The sequence below is a fragment of the Branchiostoma floridae genome, chromosome 2, assembly GCF_000003815.2.
Source record: "Branchiostoma floridae strain S238N-H82 chromosome 2, Bfl_VNyyK, whole genome shotgun sequence".
Lineage (NCBI taxonomy): Eukaryota > Metazoa > Chordata > Leptocardii > Amphioxiformes > Branchiostomatidae > Branchiostoma > Branchiostoma floridae.
Genome location: NC_049980.1, coordinates 30884237 through 30908702, shown reverse-complemented (window position 1 = coordinate 30908702; position 24466 = coordinate 30884237). Strand labels below are relative to the sequence as shown.

The following is a 24466-nucleotide window of genomic DNA, read 5'->3' as shown; positions in this document are numbered from 1 at the left end:
ACGTCAATTGGTTGACTGAATGGTTGGTTTGATTAGTTGTTAGGTTGGTTGATGGGTTGGTTGGTTAGTGGACAAGGGTAACTACAAACCTTATGAATATGTTATCTACATGAAATGCATACTAATGATTGGCACTTCAAGGTGCTTGCTTCACAATAGACAAAATTGATAATTTTATTCACATTGACACAAAAAACAATCACACAATAGGAGATTGGTTCAACATAAGCGTACCTTTCAACGTTAGGCTTCCAATACAAGACGCAAAATTGCATGAAATACAGTTACTGTGGCTGTCAGACATGTCCAATGACATCACAATACTGACTAAAACAGTCTAACCTAGTTTCTGTCTTCAAAATAGCACCGAGGCAATGTCAGATTGTAAAATGTCATTTTATCACACTGCACATGTTGTTTGACATGGTGAATGAGGAAGTCGCCTGTCTATTGATACCAACTCTGGTGTCGATGAGACATTCTAGTTCGCAAACTTGAAAAACATTGGCATCAAGGCATCGCAGTTACGTGTCCAGGTACTAACATGGTTGACGGTAGGAACATACTTTAGAATTTTAGAAACATTCCCATATTAGGAAGTCAATATGGATGATAATGAACAAAACACATCTAGAAGTGGTACAACACCATGTAACATAAAGTCATTTACTCCGGCCAAGCAGAGGTGCGGCTCCGACTGTTTTTGAAATGTTTTAGGCGTTTTTTTTCGGGTTTCTATATTTGTACTGATTTCCGTCAACAAAATCGAAAGTCCGATAAAATGACCTAAACATGTAAAAAACATCAGCCAGTGCCGGACATCTGTTTGGAGAGTAAGTGTACTCTCATTCGATGATGAATGACAGATTGGATTATATCAATATACAAGGTACACAGGTCTTAAAATGCACGACCTTGCCAATAATGAGACTGCAAAAATCCACGTCATGTTCAAAGTTCTAGTATGTCCAGACTGATATCGAGGTCAGGTATTGGTTCTCGCCAGTAGTTGAAGTCGTTGAACTCGGGAGCCGGATCCACGGTGTTGAAGTCGTCCTCGGACAGGAGGGGGAGGGGATCCCGCCAGAAGGTGAAGTCGGTGAAGTCTTCCTGGAGCCCCGAGGAGGTCTCTGCGATCTTCTCCCACGAGGGGCTTCTCCCAAAGGAGTTCAACAGCTGCGAAAGAAATACACAAAAAAGTTTCAAAACTATGTTTAATATATGCAAGACATATATATGGTCTCCTTCGGTCAATATTGACCATGGTAAAATCCAAATTGATATCAGTCCTACAGCGTCGACTGTCAGGCTAAACATTCCTATACAAGAATGACAGTCTCTGACACATAGGGCACGTCTGTGAGCTGACTCAGGTCTGTTGTAGAGTTCTTTTCGCAGGATTCGCTTTTCTTCTTCCATGCGCATCTGTCTGGTTTCTCCTGATTTTACCTGCCTTGACTGTGTGCATCTCCAGCAGGATCTGACATTTAACGCAGAATAAGAATGCAAGCAACTTTTGTATTATTTCTACCCAGTTTCTTGAATAACTGATAGCTTATGTATCTTACAACTTGATGTGTTTGATATGGGCAAGAATTGTATTAATAGACAAATGGATTTCAACTGCTGGAAAATGCACGGAAGAGGAATTTTCAAATCATTGTTCATGCAAAACATGTATGGATACATTCTCCTGAGTTCTAACCACTATTGACATCAATTTGGACATTTCAATGAGAATGGGTATACCAGTGCATTCGAAAATGCGAGATCTTTTTTTCTACTACGAAAAGTTTGCTCTTCTTAATTCAGAGTAACGTTACCTACTTGGCTGCATGCCATTTCATGCCGGTACGTGGGGGAGGGGGGAGTAATCGATCTGACGTGATTCGTAGCCGGACCACTCAAATTTAACGTAAAATGTAATTAGTGGATTCTTAGTATACGTAGCGTAGTTCGGCATGAATGTACCGTAAAGCGAAGCCAGCCTGCTGAATTTAAAGTAGACTGGCGGTAATACCCCACCCCACCCTAATACACACTTGCATACACACACACATGTAGACCTCTACACACCGCTCAAAACCCAACAAATACCTATAAATGTACCTCATGAACGTGAACACTTTGCGCACTACTAGCACTATGAATGTAAAGTGTGGATACGGAAGCATGACCACTCCCTAGCAGCAAATTGGGGCTAAGTGAAGCCTTGATTCAATTATATCAGAACCACGCATTCCAGGCACGTACAGTTACAGGCCCTAGAGATGATATGACCTGGTATGAGTCACACACAGAATAATACATACATCAGGAATATACATCAGGGAATGATACCAGACATGGATGTTATTTTGAAATGGCACCCAATATCAGCTAAGCTGCCTGGGTTTTCCATGTATTGCATTTTCTGCGATTTCAACATATCTAAATATATTATCTAGTAGTACATGATGTGCTTTGTTCATCATGTAAGGTTCTTTACATTTGATATGTAGATTTTATGATAAGGCAGAGCTTGTTGCAATATCAAAGGGAACTAGAAAGGCCGACATTTGCTTAAGAGCAAATACAGCATATTTCAGCCATACCCCTTCCCACGCAACATTGGACTGTTCAAAATCACCCCTGCGCAAAAATGGAACATCATATTAACAGTACATTATTCCCCAAAGGGGACTGGTATTGTGAATTGATTCCAGGTAAAAACAGAGCTTGCTTCTATTTTTCAGAAAATGACAATAATCACATTCCATTCAGAAAATTTTCATCACGACTGAAAATTGTTGAATGACTTCATGTAATGTCATTAACAATTTTCAGTACGATAACTTGGTGTAAGTTTAAAAAAGTATAAGCTCCTTGTGATGTGGGTACATTTATTATTGCAGTGAACTTTTTTTATTCAAGTAGGGCAAACGATTTGATAATTATCAAGCAGGTGCAGGTACTGTAGGAGCGTTTGTTTTCTTCAAGCTGTAAAACTGTTAAATTGTTTTACTTTATATGCAATCAGCCATCGAGCCTATTCTTATTTTAGTTTAACAACTTCCTGCCAGACCCGGAAGATACGATTGAACCTTGTTCGAGGATTTTATTTTCGTCTGTCTGGTCAGTCTGTTCATACCCTGGCGCTGAGAGTGTTTTATTGGGCTGAAACTCTGGCAGTTTAAAGTTACTTACAATTTAAATGTTCAAAGTTTATGTCAAACAACAACAGCACTAGGAAATGGGGCCACTATAGACAGGTGGTCACTATAGAGAAAATGCTGATCTATTGACTAGGAGCCATACGTTACACATGATTTCAGTACACTGATCATTAATCATATAAACATTGCACAGGTAAGCCAATTGTTTAGATGTACAATTAAGTTCAAATAATTCTGCAGAGAAATATTGATGAGAAAATAATCATTCTCGCCACTGTCTAACTTATAATTACGTATCAAAACTAAACGCAGATTTTCTAACTAACGCACCTTTCGCCGACTTCATCAAAGGACCGCCGGCTATCAATCAAACACGGCTGTTGATTAGACTTAGAGTTTCAAACAGTCATGTGCTGTGTGCCAGTTGACAGCGAACTTCATGCTACGTGATGTTTTACATTGCTTGGACCTTCTTTCCTACAGCGTTGCTTATACAAAATATTTAGACTGTAACACTGAGTCCCACATGTTTTATAGAATAGAATTTGACGCAGAACAGTGTTTTTGCTGGGTATTTTTCTTGAAACATGTCCGTGGGAACATCAGCGAGGCGGCGACGTAGGGATATCAGACCGTCAACAAAAGTCGCACGGCGGCTAACGGCGCAGCGAAGATACTAGCGCTATAAATAAGCGCTTCAACTAAGGATGGCAACCCGTACAATATTTTTGTATACTGTTGAGCTAAGTTAAGTTTGTTGTTTATGAGGTTTTAGTTGTCTTTGAAGCTTTGACCCGAAAATACCATCGCTAGCGTTTCAACTTCGGATAACAAGTTATAAGTACTGTTGAACTCAGTAACGTTAAAGTTTGTTTTTAGTTGCCTTTGACGGTTTGACCTGAAATAGTGTTACGCTAAACTCCTGAAGAGAAGTTAAGTGACTGCTGCGATTATCATAGATATGCCCCTAAGAACTGATACAATCTAAAGCCTTCTGAATAGTCTAAAATGCGAGAGCCTTAGGCGGGCTTCGCTCCCCCTGGCGGGAACACTGCTATATACAGGATCATGAGGCCCCGCTTATGAATATTAATTAGCCTTTGGCCTCCTCTTCGCTGATTGGCTAGGTCTTTGATTCAATTAACTCTCCGGCTGACGCGCACAGGTGTGGCTCTGTGCGGGGTCACGGAAGGTCGCGTCAGGAGGCCCAAAGAAAACAAATTTCCCCTCAGAAAAGTGCCAAAATTAATCATTTTAAAGTTGTTTATGTCAAACATTTTACTTGAATCTTGTTACCAAGTATCTAATGCCTATCTATACCAAATTTCAGGTCATTTAATTGTAATACCAGGGTACAGGAGCCAAAAGTGTCCTTTTTTGGTCAAAAATTGGCCAAAAATCGCAAAAAAAAGCATTTTGTTGCACTGTACACCAAAAGTGTTATTGAATTTATATGAAGGGATTATCAAGGCACATCTGTGTCAAATTTCAGCTCATTCGGTTGCAATACCAAGGTACAGGAGCCAAAAGTGTCCTTTTTTGGTCAAAAATTGGTCAAAAAATCGCAAAAATAAGCATTTTGTTGTACTGTACACCAAAAGTGTTATTGAATTTATATGAAGGACTTATCAAGGCACATCTCTGTCAAATTTCAGCTCATTTGGTTGTAATACCAGGGTACAGGGACCAAAAGTGTCCTTTTTTGGTAGAAAATTGGTCAAAAAATCGCAAAAATAAGCATTTTGTTGTACTGTACACCAAAAGTGTTATCGAACTTATATGGGGGCATTATTAAGGCACATCTCTGTCAAATTTCAGCTCATTTGGTTGTAATACCAGGGTACAGGGGCCAAAATTTACAGTTTTGGTCTAAAATTGACCAAAAAATCTCACTAAAATCATTTTAAAGGCAGATATGAAAAAACTGAGAAAAAAGCATCAAGGTATTGGCCCATTCTACCCCTGTGCCAAATTTCAGGTCATTCGGTCCAGGAACGGCGGAGATGAATCACTTTGAAGATTTGACAGGAGAAAGAAAGAAAGAAAGAAAGAAAGAAACATTACGAATACAATATATTTCACCATACTATGTATGGCTGAAATATAATTATAGAAGCATATCATTGCCAACTGTTTGATCTAAGTTATTATGACATCTGCCTCTTTGGTCTTCTAAGCCTGCAGTATCATGGCTTCTTTGGATAGATCACATGATTTCTAGTATTTCCACTATTTAGGGCATGTGATTTAGATACACAGGCATTAAACAGCGAAATGGTGTTGAAAATGAAGTGGTAACAATATGAGAGTGATGTGGTGGTCAAGAATTGGGAATGGTTCGAAGATAAATCTCAACAAATTGCCCCCTCTTCCGATTATTTTAAGGGTTAGCAACAGTGTGGGGTTGAGTAAGTCTATGAACGTCTTACTGAAGCGATATTGAGACATATTTTTCAGCAAAAATCAAATGAATGAATGAATGAATTTATTGCTGATCAATCGCACAAGGTACAAGGCCCTGCCATGTGACAAAATAACTTGTTTGCCCTTATTATTTTATACTTAACATTGATATCTATATTTCGTTCCCATGCCATTTCTACCTGACATTAAACATTCTAGTTTCCACAGATTCTTTTTCCCTAGAAAAAAGGCCTCTTAAGTACAGAACCTAGTACGATCCTAACAAAACGTTGCATAACGATTAGGAACAAAGAACAGCATCATACATATCAAACCTCTCATGTCACGCTGACACAGGTAAAACTGTTGACACGCAAATATTCAGAGAGATAGCAAAACACAATACCGCTGACAAATCCTCTTGATCCATAGGATGCATGACTGCTCCGCTATCACTGCCCTCCCTTTTCTCTGGTGCTATCGTAGAATATCCGCAGTGCTTCGGGGGACAGGTACAGGTGGTCCCGAAGAGATGTTGTAGGAGGTCCCGCGATCTGTTTTACCTGATTTTTCAACGTGATGTTCGGTTGTATCTCGTAGTCACGGGATTGAATGATGTGTCTGGGTGAGGCATGCAGGCGTGGGTAGTGACGTAATGCTAACGTTGCACGAGAGTTCCCCGGGGAATTGTAATCTCGTCGTTTATCGATTCCGTTCCCGTTTTCCAGAAATCGCTTGCCGCGTTTGTGTGATGTCTCATCACGTGTGCGAGGCACGTGCGGTGATGTCTCACGTGTGCGCGGCATGTGCGACCCACTCTTCATTCAAATCTTTCGGGGATGGAAGATGTAGATGCTTCACGGTTAGGTAACGTTGTTACTGTATGTATTGTTTCTGGTCTTTTTGTTTGTGTTTTCCGCATTTATTGGTGTTAATAATTGATTAAGGTTGATTTGATTATGTAAATGGATGTATCCGCACACGCATCAACTTTCGGCCGCCCCAAACTTGTCAACCATAACGTTACTATGAATTAAATCATACTGTGAAGGACAAAAAAGTTTAGATATATGCCGTGGATTACAAACAGATATCGAAAACGGCTACTAATGTCGTAGAATGCTAAATTTAGTCCCAAAGTAAAAAAGATTGCGTAACAGAGCAAAAAATAAAGAATATATCGTTTGGTACACCATACTCTGTGTGTTCAGTCATTTGTATATATAACTAGAGTTCCACGAACACATACCTTCACCAAATAAACCAGGTTTGTTATGTAGAATGATGTCTATAGACATAAATGTGTTCCTCATTGCAATTTATTTTATATGTTATTTGATAAAGTCACACAAACTCTTATCAACTAGAGTTCGGCGACCTCATACCTCCATGACATATCAAAAGTTTGTGTAAATCTTATGCAAATGACGAAATTATACAATTTCCTCATTAATCATGCAAATCAAATCCACATTTGCATAACACGTATATCATTATTAACATCCTTGCCCAAGCTACCTGCATGCCAAAATGATGACAAGCCGTCGTTCCTTTCTGCAGTTATCCTCATTGGAATGTCTTGACAAAAACGCCCATGCAGATCCAAAATTTAATGTTAGGGGCTCAAACTTCTCCCACTTTGTCATGACCCTAAAAGCTATCTACCACCCAACTGTCAAGACCATATCATGTCTGGAACAAGAGATTCACTGAAAAAACTGCTATGATAGAATATTCTCATTCATTATGCAAATGTACTCCTATTTTGCATAATTAGTATTTTACTTTGTACAAAATTGTCTAAGGCAGCTACATACCAAAAATCATGAAAATCCGTTGTTCCTTTCTTGACTTATCCTCTTCATGGAGTGGGTTTGTAAAATTTCGCCCTTAATTATGCAAATTAGATCCAAATTCACATAATCAATATCAAATTGTACTAAGCTATCAGCATGCCAAAAATCATGATGATCCGTTCTACATCTCGTACTCGGGTTTGTTTGCGCCGTCAGTCGCCGCTTATTGGTCCTCGCCCGTTCTCTTTCCCAAGTTCCGCAGTGTCACCTAAGTAGCGCTCTATTTATGTACTGCATGCACTGTATGTGCTTTGACCAGCTGCTCCATGTCGTGGACCATCTGTTCATGGTATCCCTGATAACTTCGCTCTATTCTTAACTTTGCCGCATGAGTATGTAGTTTGGCATGTCCTCTGCACGGACTTGCGCGATGATGCACTTTTTTCGCGGTAGCTAGTACTGCCGCTGATGCTGTAAAGCATGTCGACTGCAGCTGGTTTCCACCTGTTCCTGGCAGTTGCCGCCATCTTGTCTCAACATGTCCAGTCTGCCGACATCCTCGTCGTGACATCAACCTACAACAGTCCCTGGATGGACGTGGCAAAGATTGCCGAAGCATTGGCCTCCCGCGGACACGTCGTCACCGTGTTGGCCCATGCTAATCAGAAGAGCGACCTGATGCGTAAATGGCCGACCTTGCAGTACGAAACATTCGGCGATCCCGAAAAAACACCGTCGATTAAGGAATTGACAAAATCTCTGCCTCAAAAGGTACTGATAAATTTCTGAGATTTCTGACTTCTTTTGATTCTTCGAACGGACGTACTACATGTACTATGACACTAGAAGCATACCAGACCAGATCAGACTATACTATACTGTACTGTACTATGCTATACTATGTTAAACTTTAACAAACTGGCATGGGTGACTGGAGAGAAGACATGTACCAACAACCTCTTGAAAGTAATTCGCAAATATAAATTTATCAGCATCAAAATAAATAGACTACGTAAAACAAGTCAACATCAGATCAAATACATTCACCGTACCGAATGCAAAACATATTTTGCTACATAAATCAAGTGATATTCAATCACCAAATCTGTGCCAAATATCCAGGCTTCATTCCTCAAAGCTTCTGAATAACATCCATACAATATGACGATGTATTTCTTATGACCGTTGCAGGTATTTTCCTCACCTAGGACGCTAGACCTCCTAACGTTTGCCAGAGCTTTGAGTTCTGCTTTGGTGGACCTCAGTGAAGAGATGCTGGTTGACAATCAGCTACTGACAAAACTGAAGAACAGCCGCTATGACGTTGTCCTGACGTATTCTGGTAACTCATGTGGGCCCCTGGTGGCGCAGTTCTTGGACCTGCCGCTAGTCTGCACGATGAGGTCGTTGCCTTTGGGACAAGGTCTGTTCATATTTGTACATAACGGTACAATACAGATCAACCTACACCTGACACATGTTTTTCATCTACTATTCAAAAGACATGTACTGGCGTCTTTGTTCTGTATTCCTTGACAATCAGCTAGACTTGGTCTCGGATGGACTTTCCTATGTGTTGCCTTGTCTCTCCATGCCATGCTCAAAAGTTCCAGAGGCATCTCTTGTACATGTAGAATACCTGTCAGATTGTTCTTTGATTGATCAATTTATGAGGAAATGATTCACTAATCATGCACGTGTCGTTTGATCCCATGTTTCAGACATCCGAGCCACCGGTGTTCCCCATCCTCTTGCTTACGTGCCAACAGTTACATCGGAGTTGTCAGATCGGATGACGTTCTCACAGAGAGTGAAGAACGTGCGGTTTTACTTCGCAGGTTCTATTGTTGGACAGCTGCTTTTCGATAAAGGTTTCGACGACGTTGCCAAAAGGTCTGTGCATTTGTTAACACATTCATATTTGGCGTGTATGACAAAATTATAGAGCAGTAACTTGTTTTCAAGTGACGTCGAAGTCGGAATTCCAACTGTCTTCACATTGAAATTCAACATCCATACTGTTAGATTTGATAAATGCTTATAGTTTCGTTAACATTCATGTTTTTCGGGACGACCCCCGGATGTTAGTTTAGCGCCATCATCAAAACTTTCGATAAGGCAATTCTATTTGTACTTTTGAACCAATGCTCGTTAGGTCTATGTTTGTAATGTGCATGAGTCTGTGTACAGAAATGTGCAAAACGGCACCAAAAAATCAATTTCTCACCATCAACAGAACGATTGGGGAGAAGTTTACCATGTCTGCTGGCCTGGCAAGAACCGACGTGTGGCTCTACCAATCAGATCTCATGTTCGACTTCCCTAAACCCATGATGCCAAATATGGTCAGCATAGCTGGTCACGTGGCTGAGGACGTCAAGCCCCTCAGTGAGGTCAGTTCATAAAAGTGAAATAGAAAAGTACAAGTATATTGCCGCTTACCTGTCCCTTGACTGGGAGCGCTTTGCAACTGAGCACACAGTCTCCCCCATTTCTCGCCGTACACCAACAGTTGTCCTAAACTATTCTCCTACTGCACATGCGCCTTGTACATGAACTGCACTACTGGACTTGTTGCACAGCTGTTGGATACAGTTAGTAAGCTTTGGACCCTTGTTGTATCTCTTCATGGTCGCCCATAAAGCGCATACCAGAAAGGTATAAACACTCTTTCGCAGTATTCAGTCATGTACTCAAGATTCACAGCCTACTTTTACATGGTCATAAAGATACAACTTAACATGAATGGTTTAGACTATATTCTCTGATTGGCCTAACTGGTGTACTTTCAAAGGAGATGGAGAAGTTCGTGCAGAGTTCTGGAGATGACGGTGTTGTGCTTGTGACGTTCGGCTCCATGATAGCAGCTATGCCTGCAGAAATAGCCGACATGCTGGCCGCTGCTTTTGCCCGTCTGCCACAGAAGGTTGTGTGGCGCTACGCTGGGACGCCACCTCCAAGTCTAGGGCCCAACACCAAGACCATGGAGTGGGTGCCTCAAAACGACTTACTAGGTAAATGCCATCAATGAGCAGTGGAGAATGATGAATTCGTTTGAATTTAGGACAAACAAGAAACATATCTTTCCTATCTTTGATAGTTTTTAGCGATCGGATCATATGCATGAGTTATTTAGTATATCATGTCATACATCCAGTAATAATTGATCTAACTTTCATACGAATAGCTCATCCGAAGACAAAGGTGTTTGTATCACATTGTGGATACAACGGAGTAGCAGAGGCCATGTACCACGGGGTGCCCCTGGTCGGCATGCCTCTGTTCCTTGACCAATTCGATAACATCGCCAGGATGGTGGCCCGTGGGATGGGGGTGTCATTGGACATCCACAAGGTGACGTCAAAGGAGGTTTACCGGGCTATCAGTACCGTGATTTCGGATCCTAGGTAGGTGTGAGTGCGATGACAATATTGTCATTTATGACTTACCGAAAGTAACTAAATATTGGAACATGTGAACATCGTTCGTAATGTGGGCGCAACTTGGACTCACACTTTGTTGTTCTTTGTACAGCTACAAGGAGAAAGCCAATCAGATCTCCACGCATCTTCGTGACCAACCACAGTCGCCCATGGAGCGGGCAGTGTGGTGGATAGAACACGTCATCAAACATGGCGGCCTCCCCCATCTCAGGTCGAGGGCACCCGAACTCCCCTTCTACCAGTACTACCTGTTAGACGTTATTGCCCTGATTGTGGCAGTTATATCTGCTGTCTTGTTGTCTTGTTGGAAGTGTTGTTCGTTTGCATGTTGCATGTGCAAGAGGGATAACACCAACACCAAAAAGAAAACCAACTGATCCCAAAGTTCGTTTTGTAAGCGGGAATTTCCTTCCAAAATGATCGAAGAGAAGAATATCATACTCCCCTTACAAAAATTATTTTTCTGTAGCCTGGATATCCATAACTAATAATGTCGACATCATATTTTTGAAGGTCCGCCTCAGTACATAGTGAAATGCGGTGATGATGATGCATGATAAAACAATCTTGTATTGAAAAAAGTAAAAAAAAAGTAATTAGTGAGTCATTAGTGTCGGTGACTATGTTTTGGAAATGCAAATAGAGATATGACAAGTTTTACTTTAAATCTAACAGCAAGACTGTGAATCTGATTGCTTTTCTAAGCATGTCTTTTATTGTTAGGCAGTAGTAGTGAGTAATGGTGTCTATTTGGTAGAACTTCTCAGCCATTGCGATAAGTAATTGTAATGAGTTCAATGGAAAATTGGGAAGAACTTATGTATTTGTTATCCCATATTGTATGTTCACATAAAAAAAAAATTACAGATCTGTAGCTGTGTACCCATTTGAATATAGTCCCTGACTGTGATGTTGTCCAGAGGTTGTCTCCTGGGAGGACCGAGTGAGGAACTCCACACTGTACGGTGACCTCCCTAGACTCTCTCACAAGATCAGGAAACGGAGGATGGCGCTGGCCCGACACTGTGTCCAACACATAGAACTGGTAGCGGCAGCCAACCAGCTTATCCTCTGGGAGCCAACAGAAGGAAAGAGAAGAAGGGGCAGAATGCGTACATCTTTCATTAACAACCTTAAAAGAGACACACAAATCAGTTACATCACCACAGCAGAGCTTTACTCGCTCATGGAGGACAATGCTGAGTGGAGAAGAAGGATCCATTGCGACCCGTGAAGGCATCTCTGAAGATGTCCACGTTCAAGGTTCAAGGGTTGTCCAGGGACCTTGTGTGATTTTCCTCTCATAATCTTTATGTCTTTATGGCATCACAAAATTCATGAAGCAAAAAGGGACATACAAATAAACAAATAATGGACGCCACGCTTACGAATGGCGGTATTACAGTTTAGGCATGCCTGCGGTGTTGTCGAGGGATCTGTTATACATGTAGCTTGATTATTGTATTCATTTTCTTTTATGGCATTAGTCCATTCCAAGACACCATGAGGGTTTTTAAGCGATATTTATAATTAGTCTGAATTATTTTGAATAAAAGAATATATGAGCCACAATAATTAAATTATTTTCAAAAAAATGACTAAGAAATTACTCATTTATTTGAATTTCTTTGAATATTTTAGAAACATTTTGAAAGTAACTGTACAAAAATATCTTTATTTAGAATAATTGTGAAACCTCTCTGTGATTATTTCACATTTACAAATATTTACAAAAAATGGTAAACCTGGCCAAATGGTAAAATTAGTTTATTGCCCCCATAAAAGTAAGCCCTATTGTTGCATCTGTATATTTTTAGATTTCACAGCTGGGCACTGGTGGATCCTTTGTGGTGGGCCATTGTTGCATGGCACCCAACCATACTTTGCAAGGATGTGTGAATTGCTATCTTCCCAGCCCACTGAACCATTTACAAAAAATGGTAGAAAATGGTAAATAATGGTAGAATGCTGTTATCATTATTTAGAAACCATTAGAAGTATCCAATTCCACACCATGAATATTTCCAAAGTTTTACAGGACCAGGGAAATATTTATAAAGTTGAAACAGTGTTAAAAATATTTCTGAAGTATCAAATGTCCTAGACATATAATTACAAAACTTTAAAATCAATTCTAAACAATGGCAACAAACATCCGCATGGTGTCTTGGAATGGACTCTATATAGACTCTACAAAGTTTCTGACACGAAATGGGAAAAAACAAATTAACAAATGATAGACATAAGTGATGCGGTGAGCATATTCAAGAAAGTAACTCTAAAGACAATTCATACACGAGCGAAGAAGAGTGAAGACAGGTCAAAAGCTGAAATATTAAAAGCATTGGAGGGGACAATGTTGTCGTGGCAACTTCACAGGTAGGTAATGAGAGTTAGCCATTTTGTCATTTACTTAATTATCATTTTATCATCTATAATTTATATACTTTTAGAGCTTTATAATAAATGACAATTTCCTTTCATCATCCATAGATCTAAGGTAAGATATTGACTTCAGCGAAAGTACGAATTTTTAAAAGGAAAGACCTACAACAATCAAAGATAGCATCTACAGCTTGACATGAACACTTTTGCAAACGAACAGCACTTCCAACAAGACAACAATACAGCAGATATAACTGCAACAATATTAAGAACAATAACGGCAGTTTGGCTGTTGGATGCCCCTGCGTAGGAGGATGCCTGGACATATGCCATTATCAAAACCGCACTTTTACAGCTGTGCCTATGCTATGGCTTAGTCTCCAAGCAGACCCTACGGTGCCTTAGAAATAGTATCAAAGCTGGCAAAGGAGTATAGCCGACCAAAGGGAGATAGCCGGCTAAGGGAGTCAAACGGGCACCAGAGTGCCTTGGTGCCTTGCCAGCTTTGATACTATTTCTAAGGCACCGTAGGGTCTGCTTGGAGACTAGCTATGGCTATGGTTTACACTAGGGCTGGGTATCGGTACAGCGTACCGGTACAAAACCGGTTTTTCTTATTGGACCGGTCTAGAAAAACCGGACCTGAAAAAATTAGGTAGACCGGATGTTGGACCGATTAGAAAATTAACAGATTATTTTATCAGGCATTCACACGTTTTGACCCTTGCAGGTGTACGAAGATAACAAGAGTGAAGTAGAGTAGAATTAATAGTAATTTCATTCCAAGTTTTACAGTCAATCGTACAGGTGCAGTTAGCGTTGTAGGATTTTAAAACGTCAGCGTAAGTCTAATACTCCCCCAAACAGATCTCTTTGTAGTGAAATGGACCATTGGTATGAGTCATACTGCATCAGGTCCAGGTTCAGGTCCGGACCTGGACCTGATCCTCTGGACCTGAACCGGACCTGGACCTGAATTTTCTGTACCGGTGTGACAGGGATCTCGCCCCCCCCGGGATCTCGCCCCCCCGGGGGGCGAGATCGCTAGCGTTTTCGCCCCCCTCTGGTGTTTTCGCCCCCCCCCCAATCCCAGCGATTTCGCCCCCCCCCCCTAGGGATATCCTTCCCGTTTTCTAGAGTGTTCGGTTGAATCTTAATCCTATTGCTGTGATAATGATTAGCACTGTCTTGTTACCTACTTTTGTATTATATATATATATACTTTTGTATATATATACTTTTGTATATATATATACTTATATATATAGGGTTTACAAGGGAAATATATATACTTTTGTATATATATACTTATAGATATATGTATACTTATAGATATATGTATATATACTTTTGTATATATTTACCTACTTTTTTACATAGCCTTAAGATACTTAACTTGCAGCTTGTTACTGCATATTAATCGAGCTACCTGGAACAATATGGTACTTGGATGTAACGTATATAGTGTGTTACCTGGTATCTATATATACGTGACACCTTAGTATGTTAAGATGAGATACAGTACCTGTGAAGCCGATCCTACCTGCTTGGGTGCAAGCACACTTTGCATTGAAATAGAACAGATACATTTTTGTTGTGAATTTGTGGTGACTTTTATTAACATCACGAACGTATAATAACATATGCATATCAACACACCTGTTGCTGAGTTACAACAAAACTGGTAAATATTTGTCAATCAGCACAGAGGTATACACACCTGTCTATGAGTTGAAACAAATTGTGCTGTTCAAAACTAACAGTTTTGACAGTCTCACACTAAACCAGCCCTGCAGTTCAAAAAATATAAGTTCCTGTGCAAAGGTAACAAGCTGCTAGGGGACCCAAACATACACCACTTGCTGTCGGCCCCATGTGCTATCTAACGCTAAAAATTAAAAAGCATGACAACAGCACGTCCATAACTCGAGATATCCATATCGGAAGTTCCGCTGCAATAACAAGCCGCTAGGAGGCACAAAATGCAGGCGGTCTTGAGTGATGGCGCTTTTCCACAAATACACACAGAATTCGAAACGCTACCCAAAATATAAAGTGAAACTTCTTGGCGAAGGTAACAATAGGAACAATGCAGTCGTAGATTCGAGCAAAACTGCACAGTGCAGTGTGGTGATTAGGGTCTCAGACATGAAGTAAAGATATTGAACGTAGCGTATGGGGTTAACACTTTCCTCTTTGAGCCCAAATTGAGGATATTTGCATCATTCTCGGAGCGAACCTAGTATTAAATGTTTGTATCCATTATCTTTAAGATTATTTGTAAACCTTATATAATACTTGTACAGTAACTTTTATACTTATCATCTTGTAAAAATGATGCGGAATAGAACGTATGGTATACGGAATATTTTGCACAATGGTTCTGTACCTGTGTTTGTTGGTTAGTCTGTCGACCAAAATAGCATAATGGATCCTATACTTGTTGGACGTCATTGTTGGCTGACGAAATGATTTCATTCTCAAATATATTTCATAACTAATTATTTTTCATAGATAACAACATGTGCTAATTACAGATACATGTATGTAATCTGCTTGTGTCACTGAAACAGAACTTCCCTTTTTTCTTTTTACCTTCACATACCATGATATAAGGGATAAGTGGCATGGGCTTTACGAAATGACATGCAAAAATGCAAATTAGCACATAATGTGCATGATTCAGGAGACGAATATGTAATTCTAGTGTTTCCATGTTGTGACTTTAATACACGTAATCTATGTAATTTAAAGGTTATGGAAGGTGAAACATATCAGATAATGATTATGAAAATGAGATTCTGATTTGCATAATTAATGTCAAAGTACAAAAATTCTAAAGTGCAATGTGCAAATTAATTGTGCACCACTATGTATAGATTGTGCAAATGCGCAAGTCATTTTCTTAATTCAGGACAAAATGTCATCATAAAATGCAGCTAAACGAAAGTATCTGCACACGTGTTAACTTAAACGTGTCAATTACAGCTTCATTTGCATAATGAATGAGACTAGATGACACTATAAATCTGCAAGAGCTGAAAATATTTAATGGAGGTATGATGTGATTTGCACGAAGCAAAAGTAATGTAACTTATAGGTTTATTGGAGATGCAAATCACTAGAAGGATCACTGGAAATCCCTAGCGATTTCGCCCCAAGAGGGTAAGGGGGGCGAAAACACTAGCGATTTCGCCCCCGGGGGGGGGGGGGGCGATTTCACTAGCGATTTCCCCCCGGGAAGGGGGGGGGGGCGAAATCACTAGCGATTTCCCCCCGGGGGGGGGGGGGGGCGAAATCACTAAGGATTTCCCCCCGGGGGGGGGGGGAAATCCCCAAAGGGGGGCGAAATGGGGGGGCGAAATCGCTAGTGATCCTGCCCCGGGGGGGGCGAAAACACTAGTGATTTTGCCCCCGGGGGGGCGATATCACGGGGGGGCGAGAACGCTGTCACACCTGTACCCACCCCTAGTTTACACATGATAGTTACTTGCTGCAGAATATCTATTTGTCGCTAGGAGGCGCTTCGAAAAGGTTGCGATTCTGAAAGAAAATTCAAGCCAAGCTAGCGGCCGTTTTCTCGATGAATTCGCCACATTTTGTGCAATTTACAGGAAGACGGGTGACCAGGTAAGTCTGGGCTAACTTTAAGATTGACGTCATACTTTACAGGTGTTAAAATTGGCATTTATGACTTCGTTAGAACATTTTTATGAGGTTTGTCTGCCCCCCTCCCCACATTATCTCGCCAGACTGGACAGTAGCTCACAGTCACAGTAGTGACACCAATGATGCAACGATGCTAGTGTTAAGTATTGTGACATGGTGAAGACTTTTCAGTGGCACAACTTGACTCTCGTTTCATATTACAAAAATACAAGCCGAGGTTGAACATTATTGCTTGCATGCATATTAGTGTTTGGACGTTATCAGGTCAGAGGTCATGGTCATGATACAAGTCTGCAAGCCATTTTCAATTTCATCATTGATCATACCAAGAAGGTTAAATAACTATATTTATCATATTCACTGAATGCACTATTACTTGTAATCAATCATGCCTAATCATTAATCAATTGTAATAAAAGTTCACCTTTATCAGTTTATGTTTATCATTATCTGTGGGCCCGAGTGCAGGTGTGGGGTATGTTATATCAATATTGTCATATTCTGAGATGGTGCCTTGAAGCTTGATGGACTCAAAATTTTCTCTCTATTTGATTTTAGTATCTTTCAGCCAGCGTAAGTTCGTCTGGTCTACCGCGGCTGGTCAACAATCTACCCTGCCATGACCGCACCGATGTCTGGATGTCTATGAGCAGCGTGGCAGCGTTCCTCGCGGCCATGGGTTCGGAGCTGAGCAGCCACAGTCACCAGCTGGAGGACGACTCCACCTACCACCACTCCCTCCACGCTTCCGACATCCTCGACTCTCTGAACGACCAGCGGCTGCGCGGTCAGTCTTACACTTATCACAATATCACAGCCAACATACAATTTAAATACAGAATACAACACGGTGTATGCCTTATCACCTGAGGTACAAGCACCACCACTCCCTCCACGCTTCCGACATCCTTGACTCTCTCAACGAGCAACGGCTACGCGGTCAGCCGTACACTAATCTCCAAGCAGATCCTCCAGTAGTACATGTATATCAAAAGCTGGCAGAGAAGTGAATCCGGCCTAGGAGAACTGTGTATCACTCGCTACCGGTGCATACACAATACTAGGCTTCACTCCTCTGCCAGCTTTTGATACTACATGTATCTTATGCTACTGTAGGATCTGCTTGGAGATTAAATAAGTTACCAACATACAATGACTGCATTTATGTCATACCTGCGACCACAGAAATGTTTGATACAGGTGTTCCGGACTGGGTAATAACTTGCGTTATCACACGGGGTCTTACCTGTATCACATGTGTCGAATAAATGACCCTGCGTGCACTGAGTGTGGCGCAGTTGATAGTTGTTGAAAACGTAATTTTTCTCTGGTTTCTGGCATAAATACATATACAGTCCTTCCGTGGTCTGGCTAAAACCTTGAGAGATATGGAATACAAATTTGTATTGCAGATCTACGTACCAAAAATTTATACAAATCCATCATAAGGATCTTGGATTTCTTGTTTTTACTGTTTCAGGCCAGTACACGGACGTGGTGGTGTGTGCTGACGGAGTAGAGTTCCCGTGTCACCGCGCGGTGCTGGCCGCCAGCGTGCCACCTTAGCAGCTTTCTAGAGTACTGCAGCACTGTTCTGGTTGTTACTGTTTCAGGCCAGTACACAGACGTGGTGGTGTGTGCAGACGGAGTGGAGTTCCCGTGTCACCGCGCGGTGCTGGCCGCCAGCATGCCACCCTAGCAGCTTTCTAGAGTACTGCAGCATACCTTCTGATATGTTGTGTTCTGGTTGTTACTGTTTTAGGCCAGTACACGGACGTGGTGGTGTGTGCAGATGGAGTAGAGTTCCCGTGTCACCGCGCTGTGCTGGCCGCCAGCGTGCCGTACTTCAGCGCCATGTTCGGCAGCGACATGAAGGACAGCAACGCAGAGAAAGTGGAGATCAAACAGGTTTGCTTGTTTATTTATTCAAGAGCCAAAAAACTGTATACATCAAATTAAATGTTCCCCAGTCACAGGAAAAAAATTTTTTTCAACAAATGTGAAGAAAGAGAAATCATAGTACTTTAAAGTTATAATAAAGTTATTTGTTTATTTGCACAAAATGTTAACAGTGAAGTAGCAATGCAGAAAAAGTAGAAATCAAACAGGTTTGTTTGTTTACTTAGTTGCAAAAACTACAAACATAAAAGTACAGTCAAACCTGTCTATAGCGGCCACTCAAGGGACTGGTCAAAATTGGCCACTATAGAGAGGTGGCCACTATAGAGAATATGCTAATTAATTGACCACAAGCAATAAGTTACACATGGTTTTAGTACCCACTGATCTTTATTCACATAATACATGATTTTTACACTATATGTATTAAGAAAACAAAAGCTATAAAAAGTTTTAAATGTTCTACAGTTGATATTGTCTGAAGAGACCGGTATCGTCATATTTCTTTGATCTTTCTTCTTGTATCCTTTGATACTTCGCCGTCCGTGTGTTCCCGCTCGCGTTCACACGTTAGATTCGCCCATTATGCTAATGTGGTACTCACAAGAAAAGTCACGTCATTTTAGACTTATCTCTTAATAAATGTAAGAATAAAATTCACCATAGTCTGAAGTTCACATCATTTTGTCTTTGTAACAATTTATTCAGAAATTTTTGTGATGTAAATTAATCTAAGCAATAGTGTATTAGAACGTAACTTTAACACAATTTACCTCCGTAATATTGGTGTCGTCTATTGACCTTATATGACCTCGTTTGTCAGCGGGTATGGGTAGCGCCAGTTTACGAAGTTTTGTTTTGAAAATAAGTCAAAGAGGTTTTCAATCAATTATTTGCACAAACATGTAAACAGGGAAGTAGTAATGCTGAGAAAGTAGAAATAAAACAGGTTTGTCTGTATATGATGTACATTGTATCTGTATAGCCAGTTTATCCACCCTTCGAGATAGCACATTAGCTCTGCAGGCACGTGGCCTTTATTTATATTGATGACCTGAGTGAGTATACCACGTAAAGATGTAAATTTAGCTGCAAGTTTGTTATCAAGTGAGGATACCCATATTATTATACATTCAAATTTTTGAACACCACAATCCTGGTTTGGTGGCATAACTGCTTCTTTTCTGTTCTTTTGTAAAGTAGAAATCAACCAGGTTTGTGAAGCATACTGTAAATCCTGAATTGTTTGTTTTGGTTTTACTGGTACTTGCAAATAAGCCTGTCCAATGTGTTACTATACAAGTACTGTACTAGAGAATTGTTTCAACGACAAAATTATTTTCCCTCATAGTTCTACTGCGCGCATGCAAAATTTTGTGGTCGAGGTCTATTGTATGATACTTAGTGAATTATAAGTTCTCACTGTTTCCCACTGTCTCCAGGTGAAAGCCAGTGTAATGGGGGAGCTGGTTCAGTATGTGTACACCGGAAGGGTACGGATCACCTCCCACAAGCTTTTCACCTGGTCCAAGTCTATTGTATGGTGCTTTAGTTGGTTTCAAGTTGACACTGTTTTTCATTGGCACTGTCTACAGGTGAAAGCCAGTGTGATGGGGGAGCTGGTCCAGTACGTGTACACCGGAAGGGTTCGCATCACCTCCCACAACGCCCAGGCCCTCCTAACTATAGTCTCAGTGTGGAAAACTTGTTCTCACCATTTCCTACTGTCTGCAGGTGAAAGCTAGTGTGATGGGGGAGCTGGTACAGTACGTGTACACCGGAAGGGTTCGCATCACCTCCCACAACGCCCAGGCGCTCCTGGAGGCCGCCTGTATGTTCCAGTGTTCGTCTCTATGTTCTAAGCTCTAACTCAGTCACTGTTTCCCACTGCAGGTGAAAGCCAGTGTGATGGGGGAGCTGGTTCAGTACGTGTACACCGGAAGGGTACGGATCACATCTCACAACGCCCAGGCGCTCCTGGAGGCCGCCTGCATGTTCCAGTGTTCGTCGCTTCGAGATGGCTGCTGTCGCTTCCTCACCAAGAACCTGGACCCCTGTAACTGCCTGGGGGTGCAGCACCTGGCCGACGCCCTCTCCTGCACCGAGCTGTACGCCAAGGCGCGGGAGTTTTCCCTGCAGCACTTTCTGGAGGTGCGTTTGTTTGTTTAAACCTTTATTTATTCATGAAAAGCATGAAGATAAATGGCTTGAATAACACAACAGCCTGAGATGTTAAATGACATGTTTTATACAATGAAGCCTTCCTTTGATTTGATACTAATTTTCTGAATAAAAGGCATTGTTTTAGGACCAAAATATGTGTATGTGGCTCTGAATGGTAATATTCACAGGCTTGTGATAGCAAAACCTGTATTATTTTTTCTTGGGACTTAATTTTGAAAATGAAAAAAAAAATGGCAGGCAAATCTGAGAAGCAACAAATAAAATTGGTGTGGCCTTAGAGAACAAAAGTTATAAGTACATATTCTAATATCTTCGAAGGTGTCCCAGCATCAGGAGATTCTGCAGATCCCCGAGGAAAGCTTCATGGAGCTGCTCTCCAGTGATGACATCAACACAGATTCCGAGGAGGCGGTGTTCGAGGTCGCCATGGCGTGGGTACGGTACGACGTCGAGACAAGAAAGGACAGTCTCGCGAAGGTCATGTCTGTAGTGCGGCTGCCGCTCGTTAGGTCTGAATTCTTACTGGACACGGTCGAGACGGATTCCCTGATACGCGACTCCAAGGAGTGTCAGGAGTTAGTGGTGGAAGCGAGACGTTACCAGCTTCTGACGTACAAACGTCACGAGCTGCAGAGTCCCCGCACCAGGCCCAGACTGTCCACGGGATTCGCAGAAGTGATGCTGGTGCTGGGAGGCGAGTACGAAGAAGCTACGCTGAACACAGTCCACTACAGGAGCCCCATCACCAGTAGCTGGATCCCACTGAAAAGCATTCCACGGAGAAACGAGGAACAGTACAGTGTTGTCACCCTTGTGAACGACATCTATCTCATTGGAGGGGTGTTCAAGGGAAGGCCGCTGTGTCGGGTGTGTTGCTACGACTCCTGTCTGGATGACTGGCGGTTTGTGGCAAGTCTGTTGGTGGCTCGTTACCGCCATGGGTCGTGCGTTCTGAAGGGACAGATTTATGTTGTCGGTGGGTTCGATGGAAACAAACGGCTCAGCCAGGTTGGTGCATTTTCGTCATCATTCTATTCTTTCATTATTTTCTGTGTTTGTAAAGTTTATTGCAAATTTCAAGAAAATAACAAGAGCAAAGTAGAGTAGAATTTATAGTCATTTCTACAAAGTCAAACTTTTTTACAAGAAGATAGTATTTTAGAATGCCATCAGATCCTCCACCAAATTGATTTCTATATAGCAAAATGGACCATTGTTTGGAGTATCACTCATTTACAACTTTTCTCAATTAGGTCCGGGTTCAGGTTTGGACCTGATCCTCTGGACCTGAAATGGACCTGTGCCTGAATTTTCTGTACAGGTTAACCCACCCATAGCAACGAACCATTCATAGTCGTACATTCATTCATAGGGGTACGGGTGGGACCAGTTTGTCTCACCTGCAGACGTTTTGATGTCTGTCAAACGTCTTCCTCAGAGGTTCTAACTGGAGTTCTGCTTCTTGCAGCTATATGAAGCCGACAGACATCGAAACGTCAGCAGGTGAGAAAAACTGGTTGTGTAAAAGAAAACTCTTATGTCCTCTGATCTACCAACCTGATGAAATTATTTTCGGATTCATGCAGGTGGAGAAATACGACCCCACCTCCAACCAATGGCAGGCCACGGTCCCGCTGCCGACCGCCGTGAGCAGCCCTGCCGTGGCGACCTGCCAGGACAGAATGTTCGTGATGGGCGGCGTCTGTAACGACGGCTCAGACTCGAGCCTGGTGCAGATCTTCGACCCCGAGGCCGTTGTTTGGGAGACCGTAGAACTCCCTCTTGTCGAGAACCGCTGCGCCGTTGCTGTGGTGATGGATGCCAAGATCTACCTCATCGGCGGCTTCTCCAACAAGGTTCTTTTTTTTTTCAAAGCATAAATTATTCTTAAAACAAATAGTACATAAAATTTTGTCAAAAACTAAGTATTTCTATAATCTATAGCTATTGTACAGGGAGTAATACAAAGTACTAGTTCCTACTATCACATGAGTAAAAGTACATTTGTTAAGGGCAATAGGACTAGTATTTCTACAATCTACAATTATTGCACACGTCAGGTAGTGATAGAAATTACATGTTCGGTATCACATGAGTTAGAGTACATTTGACCAGCACAGGGAAGTTGAAACAAGTATGTCTACAAAGTACAGCTATTGCACAGTTGGTGGTAAAAAGTACATAATTATGTCTTCTATCACATGGGTTATGGTAATGATGCATTTGACATGTTTGATTTCTCCAACAAGGTTCTGGTGCTGGACCCAAGCACGATGGAGGTGTATCGTGTGGCGGACATGAACATACCGCGTACATTCCACGCGGCGACGAGCCTGGGAGGCAAGATATATGTGGCGGGCGGGAAGCCGGACAGCGTGAGCATGCCGGATGACAGTATCGAGTCTTACGACCCGTCCGAGGACCAATGGGAGATGGAGGGGACACTGCCCTGTCCGCTGTACCTACACGGCATGGCTGCCATACACAAATATGTCGGGAACGAAGGGAACCTGGCTTATGTGGACTGAACTATAAGTTGTATGCATTAACATAAGGATTGACCCGAAGTATGTCGGTTAGATCACAAGTACTAACTACATTTGGGCATCCTTAATCTCCCCTTCTCTTACGCAGAGCGGCACCGGCAAACCGCCTATTGTCTGTACTCTGCTTTCTCAACCGTCACTACCAGTTCCTGACCGCCCTGCTTATAAATATTAATGAGCCTACCCTTATGTGAGCCTGCCGACATTATCAAGTCGTATGACCCGTCCGAGGACCAATGGGAAATGGGAGGGGACTCTGCCCTGTCCACTGTACCTGCACGGCATGGCCGCAATAGACATGTATGTAGGGAATGAAGGGAACCTGGCATATGTGGACTGAATCACTGCTGCCATAAGAAATCCCAGCCACTACTATCCCTCCAAACGAAACCTCTGCATGGAGAACAGTCACACTGATTTAGCTATATGCAATTACAAATCTCTCCTTGGACAGAAGAGACTCAGTAGTTATATTATGGCTGGATTCTAGGCTACCCCCAAGTAGTAGCATTCAGTGTTTTATTATATTGTAGCTGCTGGGGTCCCTGATGCGGGTTAGGCAGCAGTCGGCAAGTGGCCACAACAGCCAGATGGTGACAGGTCCTCAGTATACAAAGACCTGTAGTCACTAGTACTGATTTATACACAAGGATTCAGGGTCAGACATGCAGAAGTAGCAGATGAGAGCCACTGTTGCAAAGGCTTTTGAATCATCCACTGCTCTGTAAACCGATGTTAGTACATTGTATATGTTATGTGGAAAAGTGTGAAAGAAATAGGTATGGAAAGCCCCTTGTCAAATGTCACTTAAACAGGCTTTTCTAACCAGTAGAAGCACATTGTACATTCTGATTCTTCTGATAATCACATTCCTGTGTATGTAACAAGATGATGTATGGAAAATATTGATGACATTAATGTTGAATGCCCATATATATGTAGTATACCGTGTTGAATGTTTAAAATGCAGATTGATAAGTGATATG

General features: G+C 41.7%; 3 protein-coding genes across 3 annotated transcripts; 2 read left to right on the top strand and 1 right to left on the bottom strand.

Annotated features, from left to right (window-relative positions):
* Window positions 1-205: 205 nt before the first annotated feature.
* LOC118409752 (phosphatidate phosphatase LPIN2-like) lies at window positions 206-6325 on the bottom strand. Its single transcript, XM_035811036.1, has 2 exons — window positions 5965-6325; window positions 206-1176 (listed from the first exon to the last, which is right to left on the bottom strand). The coding sequence occupies exons 1-2, from the start codon at window positions 5995-5997 to the stop codon at window positions 952-954; spliced, it is 258 nt and encodes an 85-aa protein (XP_035666929.1). The 5' UTR covers window positions 5998-6325; the 3' UTR covers window positions 206-951.
* Window positions 6326-7597: 1272 nt separating this feature from the next.
* Window positions 7598-11534, top strand: LOC118409707 (UDP-glucuronosyltransferase 2B33-like). The gene is made up of 7 exons (XM_035810963.1): window positions 7598-8125; window positions 8546-8777; window positions 9076-9247; window positions 9591-9747; window positions 10149-10368; window positions 10542-10761; window positions 10889-11534. Exons 1-7 carry the CDS (start codon window positions 7835-7837, stop codon window positions 11172-11174), a joined length of 1578 nt encoding a protein of 525 aa, XP_035666856.1. The 5' UTR covers window positions 7598-7834; the 3' UTR covers window positions 11175-11534.
* A 6585-nt stretch (window positions 11535-18119) lies between these two features.
* Window positions 18120-24046, top strand: LOC118409157 (kelch-like protein 24). The gene is made up of 7 exons (XM_035810026.1): window positions 18120-18138; window positions 18332-18405; window positions 18562-18759; window positions 20644-20901; window positions 21253-21942; window positions 22521-22790; window positions 23184-24046. Exons 1-7 carry the CDS (start codon window positions 18120-18122, stop codon window positions 23460-23462), a joined length of 1788 nt encoding a protein of 595 aa, XP_035665919.1. The 3' UTR covers window positions 23463-24046.
* The last annotated feature ends 420 nt before the right edge of the window (window positions 24047-24466 follow it).